The sequence below is a fragment of the Thamnophis sirtalis genome, unplaced genomic scaffold, assembly GCF_051295495.1.
Source record: "Thamnophis sirtalis isolate CommonGarterSnake01/CBP01778 unplaced genomic scaffold, rThaSir2_p1.2 scaffold_2, whole genome shotgun sequence".
Taxonomy (NCBI): Eukaryota; Metazoa; Chordata; class Lepidosauria; order Squamata; family Natricidae; genus Thamnophis; species Thamnophis sirtalis.
The window spans coordinates 41,633,359-41,645,461 of NW_028261382.1; the positions used below are offsets into that span (position 1 = coordinate 41,633,359).

Genomic DNA, 12,103 nt, shown 5'->3' on the forward strand with positions numbered 1-12,103 from the left:
TCGCTCTCTCTCGCCCTCTCTCTCTCTGTCTCTCTGTTTCGCTCGCTCTCTCTCCCTCTCTCTCCCTCTCTCTTTCTCTCTCTGTTTCTCTCTCTCTGTTTCTCTCTCTCTCTGTTTCTCTCTGTCTCTCTCTGGCTAAAACACTGGCTAATTTTCTCTCTTGTCCCAACTACTTTTGTGCAAAAAAGTTTCTAGTCCTCAACAAAAAGTGTTGAGGACTAGAAACTTGCGAGAAAGGGAGAAGCAGGGCGGGGAGTATGGGAGACCAGAAACACTTATCTAAAGTAACCAATAATCGGTTCAGGGAAGAGCAATTTACAAAAGAGTGGAGGGCCTGAAAACTGAGGACTAGAAGCTTGAAAGGGGGGGAATCAGGCTGGCAGGGCACCCCTCGACGTGAGTGACATTGAGTTGGCCACGCCCACCCAGTCACATGACCACCTTGCCACGCCCACCCAGCCGGTCCTTAGGCAGATCGTATTGGGGGTCCGTGGATTTAAAGTGATGAATTTGGTGCCCCTGATCGAAGACTTCTCTTTTCGACCTGCAGCTTTGCAACAACAAAGGGCACTGCCATTGTGAGCCGGGGTGGCGCCGCCCCACTGCCAGGCGGGGGGGCCTTGGGGGCAGTGTGGACAGTGGGCCCCCCGCCCCCGGGGGAAGGTAAGTCGAGGGAGAGTGGGCGCAGTGCGTTTGCAAATGCATCAATGCATGGATACACTTATTAAGGATTGTGGATTGTAGATGCCTCCACACCTGGATTGCAAGACCCAAGTTTTCGTGGCTGGCAACTTGTTCCTGTGTGTAGATGTAGATTAGATAGATGAGAGATATGAGAGATAGATAGATGATAGATAGATAGATAGATAGATAGATAGATAGATAGATAGATAGATAGATAGATAGATAGATAGATGATAGATAGATAGATAGAGTTATAGATAGATGATAGGTATGTAGGCAGGCAGGCAGGCAGGCAGACAGACAGATAGATGATAGATATAGTTATAAATAGATGATAGGTAGGTAGGTAGGTAGGTAGGTAGGTAGGTAGATAGATAGATAGATAGATAGATAGATAGATAGATAGATAGATAGATGATAGATAGAGTTATAGATAGATGATAGGTATGTAGGCAGGCAGGCAGGCAGGCAGACAGACAGATAGATGATAGATATAGTTATAAATAGATGATAGGGAGGGAGGGAGGGAGGGAGGGAGGGAGGGAGGGAGGGAGGGAGGGAGGTAGATAGATAGATAGATAGATAGATAGATAGATAGATAGATAGATAGATAGATAGATATGGTAGATATATACGGAAGATATAGATTAGATAGATAAAAGATGGATGGATGAGGATGGATGGATGGATGGATGGATGGATGGATGGATGGATGGATGGATAGGTAGATAGATACAGTAGATATAGATTAGAGATAGAAAGATTAGATTGATAAGAAAGGAAGAAAGATAGAGATGATAGATAGATAGACAGACAGACAGATAGATGATAGGTGGATGGATGGATGGATGGATGGATGGATGGATGGATGGATAAATGGATAAGAGGGACAGACGGACATAGAATGAGATGTATGTGTGGGTGGATAGATAGATATCAGTGGACTGATAGACAGATAGAAGATAGCTAGATAGATAAAGACAGAGAGACAGAGGGATTGTGGGTGGATAGTGGATAGATGGGTGAGAAAGAGAGAGAAGATAGATAGTAGATAGAGATAGATAGATGATAGATAGATAGATAGATAGATAGATAGATAGATAGATAGATGATTGATAGATAGATAGATAGATAGATAGATAGATGATAGATAGATAGATAGATAGATAGATAGATAGATAGATAGATAGATAGATAGATAGATAGATAGATAGATAGATAGATGATAGACAGACAGACAGACAGACAATGCTGGTTTGTATACATGGCAACCCAGGGCTAAATTTCCCCTCCCCATCCCCCACCCCGAAAAGCAAAAGTTAGATCCAAACTCACCACAATCAGCCGGTGCCCCCACGCAAATCCTTGCCCTTCGCCATCCTCCTGGCTTCTCAATGCCTTCCCCCTCCCCAGCTCGGATGCCGTCTCTTTCCAATTTCCCCCCAGGGTTTCCTCTCCCTAAACGTAACCCCTCAACGTAGCCCTTCGACCCCGCGAACGCTCCCTCCCAGCGCGGGAAAATCGGGGACCCGGGAGAGATTTCCCTCCCCTGCGCCTCCCCTTTTCAGAAACGCATCTTTTCCCGGGGCGGGGTGGGGTTGTTACAGGGCACCACAAGGCTTCTTTTGTGTGGTGATGCCCGGCTGCCGCCCCCCTCCCGGCGGGCGTTCGGTATGCGCCGTTCAGCCTTGGCAGGGAGATAACACTCGGTGGCTTTCTCCGTTTTGCAGCCAGCCGGGCGACCTCAACGGCTCTGGTGGTGACCGCACTCCTCCTGGCGGGGTTGCTGGTTGTGGGTCTGTGTTGTGCCAAGCGCCTGGGTGTCCACAAGCGTCTCTGCCAGTTTGGGAAGGGCACCAGTTGTCAATACAGGTAAGCCCCCTTCTTCCTCCTCTTCCTCGCCCCCATCACCCCTTTCCAACACCACCACGCCAACTTGGTTTAACTTTCCCGAACAGATCGGAGTGGTTTTAATTTATTTTCGGAAAGCGTACTGGCCTGGTATCCGACGACTCGGGGCAAGCTTCGTACTGTAAAATATTAAAGCAGGGGGGAGGGAAAAAATATTGAGAACATTGTCGGAGTTGGAAGGGACCTTGGAGGTCCTCTAGTCCAGCCCCCTGCTCAGGCAGGAGCCCCCAGGCCATTCCAGACAAAGGGCTGTCCAATATCCTCTTGAAAACCTACAGTGATGGAGAAGAAAGGAAGGAGTAGAGAGAGGGAGGGAGGGAAGGAATAGAAGAGGGAGGCGGGAAAGAAGGATGGAAAGAAGGATGAGAGAGGGAGGAAGGGAAGGAAGGAATAGAAAGGGAAGGAGGGGGGAAGGAAGGATGGATGAGAGGAAGGAAGGGAAGGAAGGAATAGAAAGAGGGAGAGGGGAAAGAAAGGAAGGATGAGAGAGGAAGGGAAGGAAGGAATAGAAAGAGGGAAGGAGGAAGGAAGGACAAGAGAGGGAGGAAGGGAAGGAAGGAATAGAAAGAGGGAAGGAGGAAGGATGGACAAGAGAGGAGGAAGGGAAGGAAGGAATAAGATAAAGGGAGGGGAAAGGAAGGAAGGATGGGAGAGGGAGGAAGGGAAGGAAGGAATAGAAAGAGGGAAGGAGGGTGGAAGGAAGGACGAGAGAGAGGAAGGGAAGGAAGGAATAGAAAGAGGGAAGGAGGAAGGAAGGACAAGAGAGGGAGGAAGGAAGGGAGGAATAGAAAGAGGGAAGGAGGAGGGAGGGAAGGAAGGACGAGAGAGGGAGGAAGGGAAGGAAGGAATAGAAAGAGGGAGGGGAAAGGAAGGAAGGTGAAAGAAGGAGGAAGGGAAGGAAGGAATAGAAAGAGGAAGGAGGAAGGAAGGACAAGAGAGGGAGGAAGGGAAGGAAGGAATAGAAAGACCAAGGGGGGAAAGGAAGGAAGGACGAGAGAGGGAGGAAGGGAAGGAAGGAATAGAAAGAGGGAAGGAGGAGGAAGGAAGGACAGATGAGAGAGGGAGAAAGGGAAGGAACAAATAGAAAGATAGAAAGACTCCCAATTATAAACAAATTAAATTCCCGCCGAGTGTTCTTAGGAAAAAGAACGCCAATCTCTGTTTTGTGCATTCACTCTGCAACCCTTCCTCTTTAGGACCGAGCCCGAGTCGCAGGTGCAATTCCTTCACCCAGCCGAAAGGTGCGAAGGAGTATGGGTTTCGGAGTACACGCCCCCCTCGCTCTGCATGTGAAATCATTGGGGGGTTTTTCCCCTCCGTCGCAGGGGCTGGTTGTCTCTTGGCTCTGAACGGCGACAGTGCTGTTTGGTGTGTGTGTACGTCTGCAAGTAGTCCTTGACTTACGACCATTCCTCTCACTTATAACCGTCGAGGCATCCCTACAGCCACGCGGGCAAAATTCAGCCGGCATATTTTTGTGACAATTGTAGCATCCCATGGTCTCCAGTTGCGACCTTCCCCACGAGCAGAGTCAACGGGGGAGAGGGGAGGTAGCCAGATTCACTTAGTGACCTTCCCTGATCCGCTTAACGACCACAGCAATTCCCTTCGCACCCGTGTTTTTTTTTTTTACAAAGCTTGCAAAAACCAGGAGGCAACCTAGAGAAATTCTGGTGGCCAAAGCCGTCGTAAGTCGAGGACTACCTGTGAATCCTTCCTGGCGCCAGACCCTGCCCAGGCCTCGTCATTCTCCCCTCCTCTGCCAATCCTAGCGGGTCGGCGCACAACTTCCTGCGAACCATTGCAGGAGAAACTCAAGGGGATGGAAAGGCCCTTTAACGCGGCAACCAGAATCGTGGTTTGCGGACCCCCTGGGTTGGCGGGAAAGGCCCCCAAACCGTGGCTTTTCTCGTTCTTAAGCTCCTTTTCCTGCCCCGATTGGCACTCGGCAAAACCCACCTCTCTGCTTTCTAAAAAATCGTTTGTTTTTTTCTGTTGTGCTTTTGGATTTTTTGCTCTCTGGGTTTGATTCGCTCCGCGTTTGGCCAGCCGCGGCTTCCTGGATCATGGCTTAAACCGCTCTTGGCTTCACATAGGGGTCGGCAACCTTAAACACTCAAAGAGCCACAAAAGTCCTAACTGGAACATCCACCCACACCGCTTAATTCTGGAGCCGACCAGAAGTCTAATTTCCCCACCATACAGTCTCCTCCCAGCGCGGCGTCCTTTTGTGCCTCCACCTCTCCTAACCCAAATCCCTATCAATTTTGGAGCTCACCGGCGAAAGGGAGCCGCAGCAGAAGGGTGAAAGAGCCACATGCAGCTCCAGTAGCAGTTAGACTTATATACCGCTTCATAGGGCTTTCAGCCCTCTCTAAGCGGTTTACAGAGTCAGCATATTGCCCCCAACAACAATCCGGGTCCTCATTTGACCCACCTCGGAAGGATGGAAGGCTGAGTCCACCTTGAGCCGGTGAGATTTGAACTGCCGAACTGCAGAACTGCAGTCAGCTGAAGTAGCCTGCAGTGCTGCATTTAACCACTGCGCCACCTCGACTCTCTCCGGTTGCCGACCCCTGGCTTAGCAAAACCTCTACCCACGAATCGGATTTGCAAGGAGGCCGCGTGGCATGGACTGCTTCCATTGGGGGTGTTTTTGGTTTTCCCAGCAGCGCGGGGAAGTGTCTCTCCCCCGCCCCGCCTAGCTCGCCCCGAAACCGGGATTAAAACCGTGTCCCTCTGATCCCCATTTCTCCAGGATCACCCAACCAGGACTCCGAAGTTACGGCAAGGCTCCCCCAAGCCGCCCTCGTCCCCCACAGTGGAAACAAAGCACGGAGCTTCAACTCATGCCAACATCGAAGGTAAATGGGGGGGGGGGGAGAGGCTGAACCCCCCCCCCCTTTTTTTTCTTCTTCGGCTGATCCCCCCCAAAGCCAATACTTCTTCCCACAGAACCGGAGAGAGATTAAGATTTTTTAAATTTCAGATTGTTTTAAAAAAGCTTGTTTGATCGTTGCAAGAGAGAGAGAGAGAGAGAGAGACAGAGACAGAGAGAGAAAGAGAGAGAGACAGAGAGAGAGAGAGAGACAGAGAGAGACAGAGACAGAGAGAGAGAAAGAGAGAGAGAGAAGAGAGAGAGAGAGAGAGAAAGAGAGAGAGAGAGAAAGAGAGAGAGAAAGAGAGACAGAGACAGAGAGAGAAAGAGAGAGAGACAGAGAGAAAGAGAGAGAGAGAGAGAGAGAAAGAGAGAGACAGAGAGAAAGAGAGAGAGAGAGAGAGAGAGAGAATGAGAGAGAGAATTCCTCTCTCTTGCCCCATTTTAGTTTTGGGGCCTGCAGATTTGATATTGAGGAATTGTGGGGAGTGGGGAGGGGGGCTCCCAAAAGGGAAACGAAACGAGACCCGGAAGGGAGAACACCCCACACGGAGATATTTTGTCTCGTTTCGACTTTGGTAATTTGGAAACTCGTATTTGTAAAGTGAGAAAACAAATCCACCTGATTATAATTTAGGTGGGTTTCCATGAGGCTGTATTTTGGGGGGGAAGGGAGACATGGGAAGGGGAGAATTCAGGGTTCAGCTGGATAAAATGGGGGGACCCCCTCTTTGTGTGAGCCCCGGGGCTACAAAACAAAACAGGAATGTTACAAGTCTAAAAGTACTATTCTCCCGCCGTCAATTTTGCCTGTTATGCAGCTGAGGGCTCAGCTGTCTCTTATCCAACAGGCATCTCCCAACTCCGCTCCCCGCAAAGAGAAGCTAATTTATTTTACGGTCGGGTTACTTGAGCGGAAGCTCGCAAGTCTAAACGTTCGAATCCAACTTAGCCCTTCGAAAGCGCGTTCGAAAAAGCAAGTAGAAAAATAGGGACCATCTTTGGTGGGAAGGGAACAGCGTTCCGTGCGCCTTCGGGGGCGTTGAGTCGCGCCGGCCACATGACCACGGAGACGTCTTCGGACAGCGCTGGCTCTTTGGCTTTGACACGGAGATGAGCACCGCCCCCTAGAGTCGGGAACGACTAGCACATACGTGCGAGGGGAACCTTAACCTTTATTGGAAACTTGCAAGTCTAAAAGTACGAATCTCACGCTATCTCTTTTTTGAGCCTGAGAAACAACCGGCGGTTCCTTTCTCCACCCGTTAAGCAGCCTTGGGCTCAGCAATCTCTTATCTAACTGTTCCCTAGGCAGCCTTATTTTTTCATGCAAGGGCTTTTTCCGCGAGACCCGACCGATGCGCGCACGACCAATGCGCGCCGACAAAACCGCGGCGCTAAAACCACGACATCATCAGCGCGCCGACGACAGTGCGTCGACAGAAGCGCGATTTAAGTTAAGGTAAGGGTTAGGGTCAGGTTTAGGGTTAGGGTTAGAGCACGCTTCTGTCGGTGCGCTGTTGTCGGCGCGCTTCAGCGCTCATTCGTCGGGGCGGTTTAGAACTCGCGGTTTTGTCCCCGCGGTTTCGTCGGGCGCGCTTGTGTCGGTGAACCCTTTTTCCGCACCCCGTTTTGGTAGACGGGCTGTGTTGGTCCTTTCTTCGGCTCGCCTCAGGTAATCCGCATTGTCCAAGAAAGGAAGCAGAGGGAAGGACTCCTCACCTCCCCCTAAAATCTGGGTCGCCCTCCTTTGTCTGTCTGTCTGTCTGTCTGTCTGTCCTCACCTTCTCTTGCCGCATGGTGCATGGCGCCGTCTGACTTAACCTCCAGCATGTCGCCAGTTCCACATTTACCCTCCTCGTCCATTCTGTCTCTCTTCTTCCCGTCTCTCCGGGATTCCCCCTTTTCTGTCTCTCGCTGCAGCAGCCTGTTGCGCTGAGTGCTGCGCGGCCTGAACCTCCTTCGAAGCCGCTGCCGCCCGACCCGATCGGGAAGGATGCACAGGTAACCGAGCCGGGAGAAGGAGAGGGACGTTGGGGGCGGGGGAGAACCGTTGTATGTTCTTGGAGGCTGTGGCATGTGCCTTGCATGGATGCGCATGAAAGGATGAGGCAGGAGACATTTCCCCACCCCCAAATACCCCCACTTCTCTGTCCCCTTCGTGTGGTACCCCGCTATTCCTATTCCGGATGAGCAAGGATCAGAGATAGCGGGCACCAGGGTGGGATCCTCGTATGTCAGTCCTCTCTTTCTGGAGGTCCCCGGAGCTTTGAGGAAGGTTTAACAAACAGGTAGTCCTCGGTTTACGCCGCTTTGTGACTGACGTTAACAACGGCACTGAAACGAGGCCGCGTGAGCGAAATTCTCACATTTATGACGGTTGCAGTGTCCTGGGGGGGGCAGGGTTGTCACACAATCCACTTTTCGCGACCTTCTCATGAGCGGTGGGGGGGGAGCCGGTTTCGCTTAATGACCGTGTTGCTCATTTAACGACCGCCGCGTTTCCCTTAACGACGGAGGCGGGAAAGGTCACAGAAATGGGGGCAGATGTCTCGCTGAGCAACAAGAGATGTCGGGGCCTCCATTGCGGTCGTAAGTCGAGGACTACCTGTATAATGTCTAATAGAAACAAATCAGTTGCGGTTTCCCCCCTCTCCCCTCAAGATCCTTAAGAGAACTGACGTTTCTTCTTCATAAATTACCATTTCTGATCTCTTTTTCTGGAAAAAAAAATAACCCTCTTCAAACCTTGCATGTTGTTCTTTGCTATCTGAACTTTTTCTGCCCAGGTTTCTGCTGGGGATCGACCCGGCCCTCCCATACGCCCGTTGCCTCCTGACCCTATTCCCAAAATTCAGGTAACTGTTTCACCTGGGGGTGGTGGGGGGGTGGAAGGGACTCCATTTGTAAATAGAAATGTGGGGAGAACAGAAGGGAATAGCCCTTCACAATTTTGGCAGCTTTAAGACAGTTGGACTTCAATTCCCAGTATCCCCTGGTCATCATGCTTGAAAATGGATGGACTTCGACTCCCAGAATCCCCCATCCCGTGTGCTTGAAGAGGGGTGGACTTCAATTCCCAGAATCCCCCATCCTGCGTGCTTTAAGAGGGGTAGACTTCGATTCCCAGAATTCCCCAGTCAGTGCGCTTTAAGAGGGGTGGACTTCAATTCCCAGAATTCCCCAGTCAGTGTGCTTTAAGAGGGGTGGACTTCAATTCCCAGAATCCCTCATCCAATGTGCTTTAAGAGGGGTGGATTTCAACTCCCAGAATCCCCCATCCTGTGTGCTTTAAGAGGGGTGGATTTCAACTCCCAGAATCCCCCATCCAATGTGCTTTAAGAGGGGTGGATTTCAACTCCCAGAATCCCTCATCCAGTGTGCTTTAAGAGGGGTGGACTTCAACTCCCAGAATCCCCCATCCAGTGTGCTTTAAGAGGGGTGGATTTCAACTCCCAGAATCCCTCATCCAATGTGCTTTAAGATGGGTGGACTTCAATTCCCAGAATCTCCTATCCGTGTGTTTTAAGATGGGTGGACTTCGACTCCCAGAATCCCCCATCCCGTGTGCTTTAAGATGGGTGGACTTCAACTCCCAGAATCCCCCATCCCGTGTGCTTTAAGAGGGGTGGACTTCAATTCCCAGAATTCCGCAACCATCCTGCTTTAAGAGGTGGACTTCGACTCCCAGAATCCCCCAGCCGGCATGCTTTAAGACGGGTGGACTTCGATTCCCAGAATTCCTTAGTCAGTGTGCTTTAAGATTCGCATCCTTCTAAGATGGCCTCCAATTCACGAGGCAAAAGCTGGCTGGGGAATTCTGGGAGTTGAAGTCCTCCCGTCTTAGAATCACAAAGATTGAGACGCTCTCTCCCCCAGACTCGTTTGCCTGGAGGAACTATTTGAGGGGTGGGCCCTGCTTTGATTCACTGCCTTCCGTCAATGCAATTTTGGCTCCATTTTCCCCCGCTAGTCGCCGAGCCCCACCAAGCCTCCCCCTCCCCAGAAGCCGCTGCCTCTGGATCCATCCCATGCTATGCCCAGCTGTGACGCCGAGGTCCAGATGCTGCCATCCAGGTGAGTCTAAAGGTGGGGAAAAAGGCGTTTTGGGGTGGGGATTTTTGCAGAAAACCCAAAGATTTGTTTCCCTGCAAAAGGTTGCAGTGAAATAACCCAAACCGTCGTAAAAGTGGGTCAGTTGTCACAAGCACAGTTCATTTAGTGACCGAAGTTACAAGGACACTAAAAAAGGTGACTTACGACCGATTTTCACTTAGCGCCGTTTGCCGCCTCCCGGCGGGTCACATAATCAAAATTCATACATTCGACAAATGACTCGTACTTACGACAGTTGCAATGCCCCAGGGTCAGGTGATTCCCCCCCCCTCTTTAGCGATCGTGCAACTGACTTCCCAGTTGTAGGGATTCGCTTAACAACCGCGGCAGGCAAGGTGGTATAATGGAGGAACATTCCGTTAGTAAATGCCTCGCTTAGCGAGGAAATTGTTGTCGGAAATTCGAGGACTCCCTCTATTTTCTTCCAGACCCGCACCTCCGCCCCCTTCCACGCTGGCCGGCTCTTCAGGACACCCTCACGAAATATAACGTGGCTCGCTCGCACCGAGAGCTCTCTCAACCTTTGCACAAGGCACTTCCCGCGGAAAGGACCGCCCGCCATCTTCCCCCGTCGCTCGCTTGGCTGTAGATTTTGCAGAACCGCCTTCTCCTCACCACCCGGTCTCCATCCATCGTAAGCACGGGGCAGTGATGGGGGATCGTCCGGGATGGACATCGGCCGGAAGTCCTAAAACTCGGCTAAAGGGAGGCCATTTTGACCGTCTCCTGCTTCGAATCCTCTCCGGGGGAATTCTGGGAAAAAAATATTTGCACTAGGAATGCCGAACTCTCTGTGGCGCCCATCCACACCCCTGGAGATGTGGACATGTGTGTTGCACACCCGTGCGTGTGCAAGAGGAAAGCTATTCTCCAGCGGAAGTGGATTCATCGATCCAGAAAACTGACGCCATCTTTTTTTTTTTCCTTAATAAAAAGAGATCGATTCTCTTGATTTCTGGGCAAATTCTCGTTTTTGGAGCAAGAAAGGCAGCGCTCGACTTATAATTATTCATTTAGCGCCCATTTGAAATGAATGCGGCCCTGGAAAAATGGGTTTATGAACCATTTTTCACACTTAACGACCGTCGCAGCCCCCCTGTGGCCACGGGTTCCAAATTCAGACGCTTGGCAACTGACTCGTACTTATGACGGTAACGTGATCCCCTTTGGTGGCTCTCTGACAAACACAAGTCCACGGGGGATTCGCTTAACGGCCATGTGGCTCACTTAACACCTGAAAGCGACGCACGTTAACGAACGTGGCGAGAAAAGTCGCAAGGTGGAGGCCAACCGGGCTTATGACAAATGTCTCACTTAGCGACATCAATTTGGGGCTCCGTGGTGGTCGTAAGTTGAGGACTACCTTCATTCTCCCTCCCTCCCCAGTCTCTGTGTCGTTTCTCCAGTAGATGGCGCCTCAGTCCATCTTCTTCCTCAGAGCGTTTAATTTAATTTGACTTGATTTGATTTATTAAACGGTGGAAAATGGAGCAGCCAAAGCAGAAATTTTGCCCCGTTTTACAACCTTCCTTGGCACGGTCGTTAAGCGAACCACTGCAGTTGTTAAGTCAGTCACACGGCCGTTCAGTGAGTCCGACTTCCCCCTTGACTGCGAGGAGGTCGCAAAAGCGGGAATCGCGTGACCTGGGACTCTGCGACCGTCGTAAAAACAAGTCAGTGGCCGAAGAGCTGAATTTTGATCATGGGGGGGGACGCTGTGACCATCGTCAGGTGTGGAAAACAGTCCTAAGTGGTCATTAAATGAACGGTTGTAAACCGAGGACTACCCGTACAGGGGAAACGGAGGCATCATGAGGTCAAAAGTGGCGAATGGGACGTTGGGAAGGCCTAACAAGATATTTCCAGATAGTCCTTGACTTGCAACCGTTCATTTAGCGACGGGGCTGAAAAAAAGCCATTCCTGGCTGGTCCTCGCCCTTACGACCATCGCAGCATTCCCCCACAGGATCAAAATTCAGGTACTCGGCAACTGACTTGTATTTACGATGGTCGCAGAGTCCCCGGATCACCGGGGAAGCTGGATTCACTTAAGGACGGATTTGCTCAAAAAGCGTGGCGGAAAAAAAGTGCTACAATCGGTTGTGATTCGTTTAACGACCACCTTGCTTTTGCAACCTTTTTCAGGGCCGTCGTAAGCTTCTGAGGGTCACTAAACAGAACGTGGGTAAACAGCAGGCACCTTGATAATATCACACAGATGTTGACACTTCAGTTATGGAGATTTTCAGTTTCACCCAGATAGACTGCTTTTGGGGCTGGAGGTTCTGGCGGATCAAGCTAGACAACTCCCCGCCTGGCTCTGAAGCTCTGAAGCAGGTGGCCCTTATCTCCATAGATAAAAACTGTATAAATAAACATTTATTTATCTGTTAAATGTATTTGTCATCTGTCGCGTCATAAAAGACTATGCTCTCTTCTTCTGTCTTTTGAGCAAGGAGGTTGGACTAGAAGACCTCCAAGGTCCCATCTCTTGAGCAGGGGGTTGGACTGGAT

The 12,103-nt window shown here is 50.7% G+C and overlaps 1 protein-coding gene across 1 annotated transcript in view; it reads left to right on the plus strand.

Moving 5' to 3' along the window:
• The window catches only part of ADAM15 (ADAM metallopeptidase domain 15), a gene marked incomplete in the record, with an annotated part of 36,943 nt that extends 26,402 nt beyond the window's left edge, over window positions 1-10,541 (plus strand). The window contains 3 exon segments of the mRNA XM_087705117.1: window positions 8,264-8,331; window positions 9,447-9,550; window positions 10,018-10,541. Coding sequence (XP_087561243.1) covers window positions 8,264-8,331; window positions 9,447-9,550; window positions 10,018-10,078 — 233 coding nt within the window.
• Window positions 10,542-12,103: the final 1,562 nt, after the last annotated feature.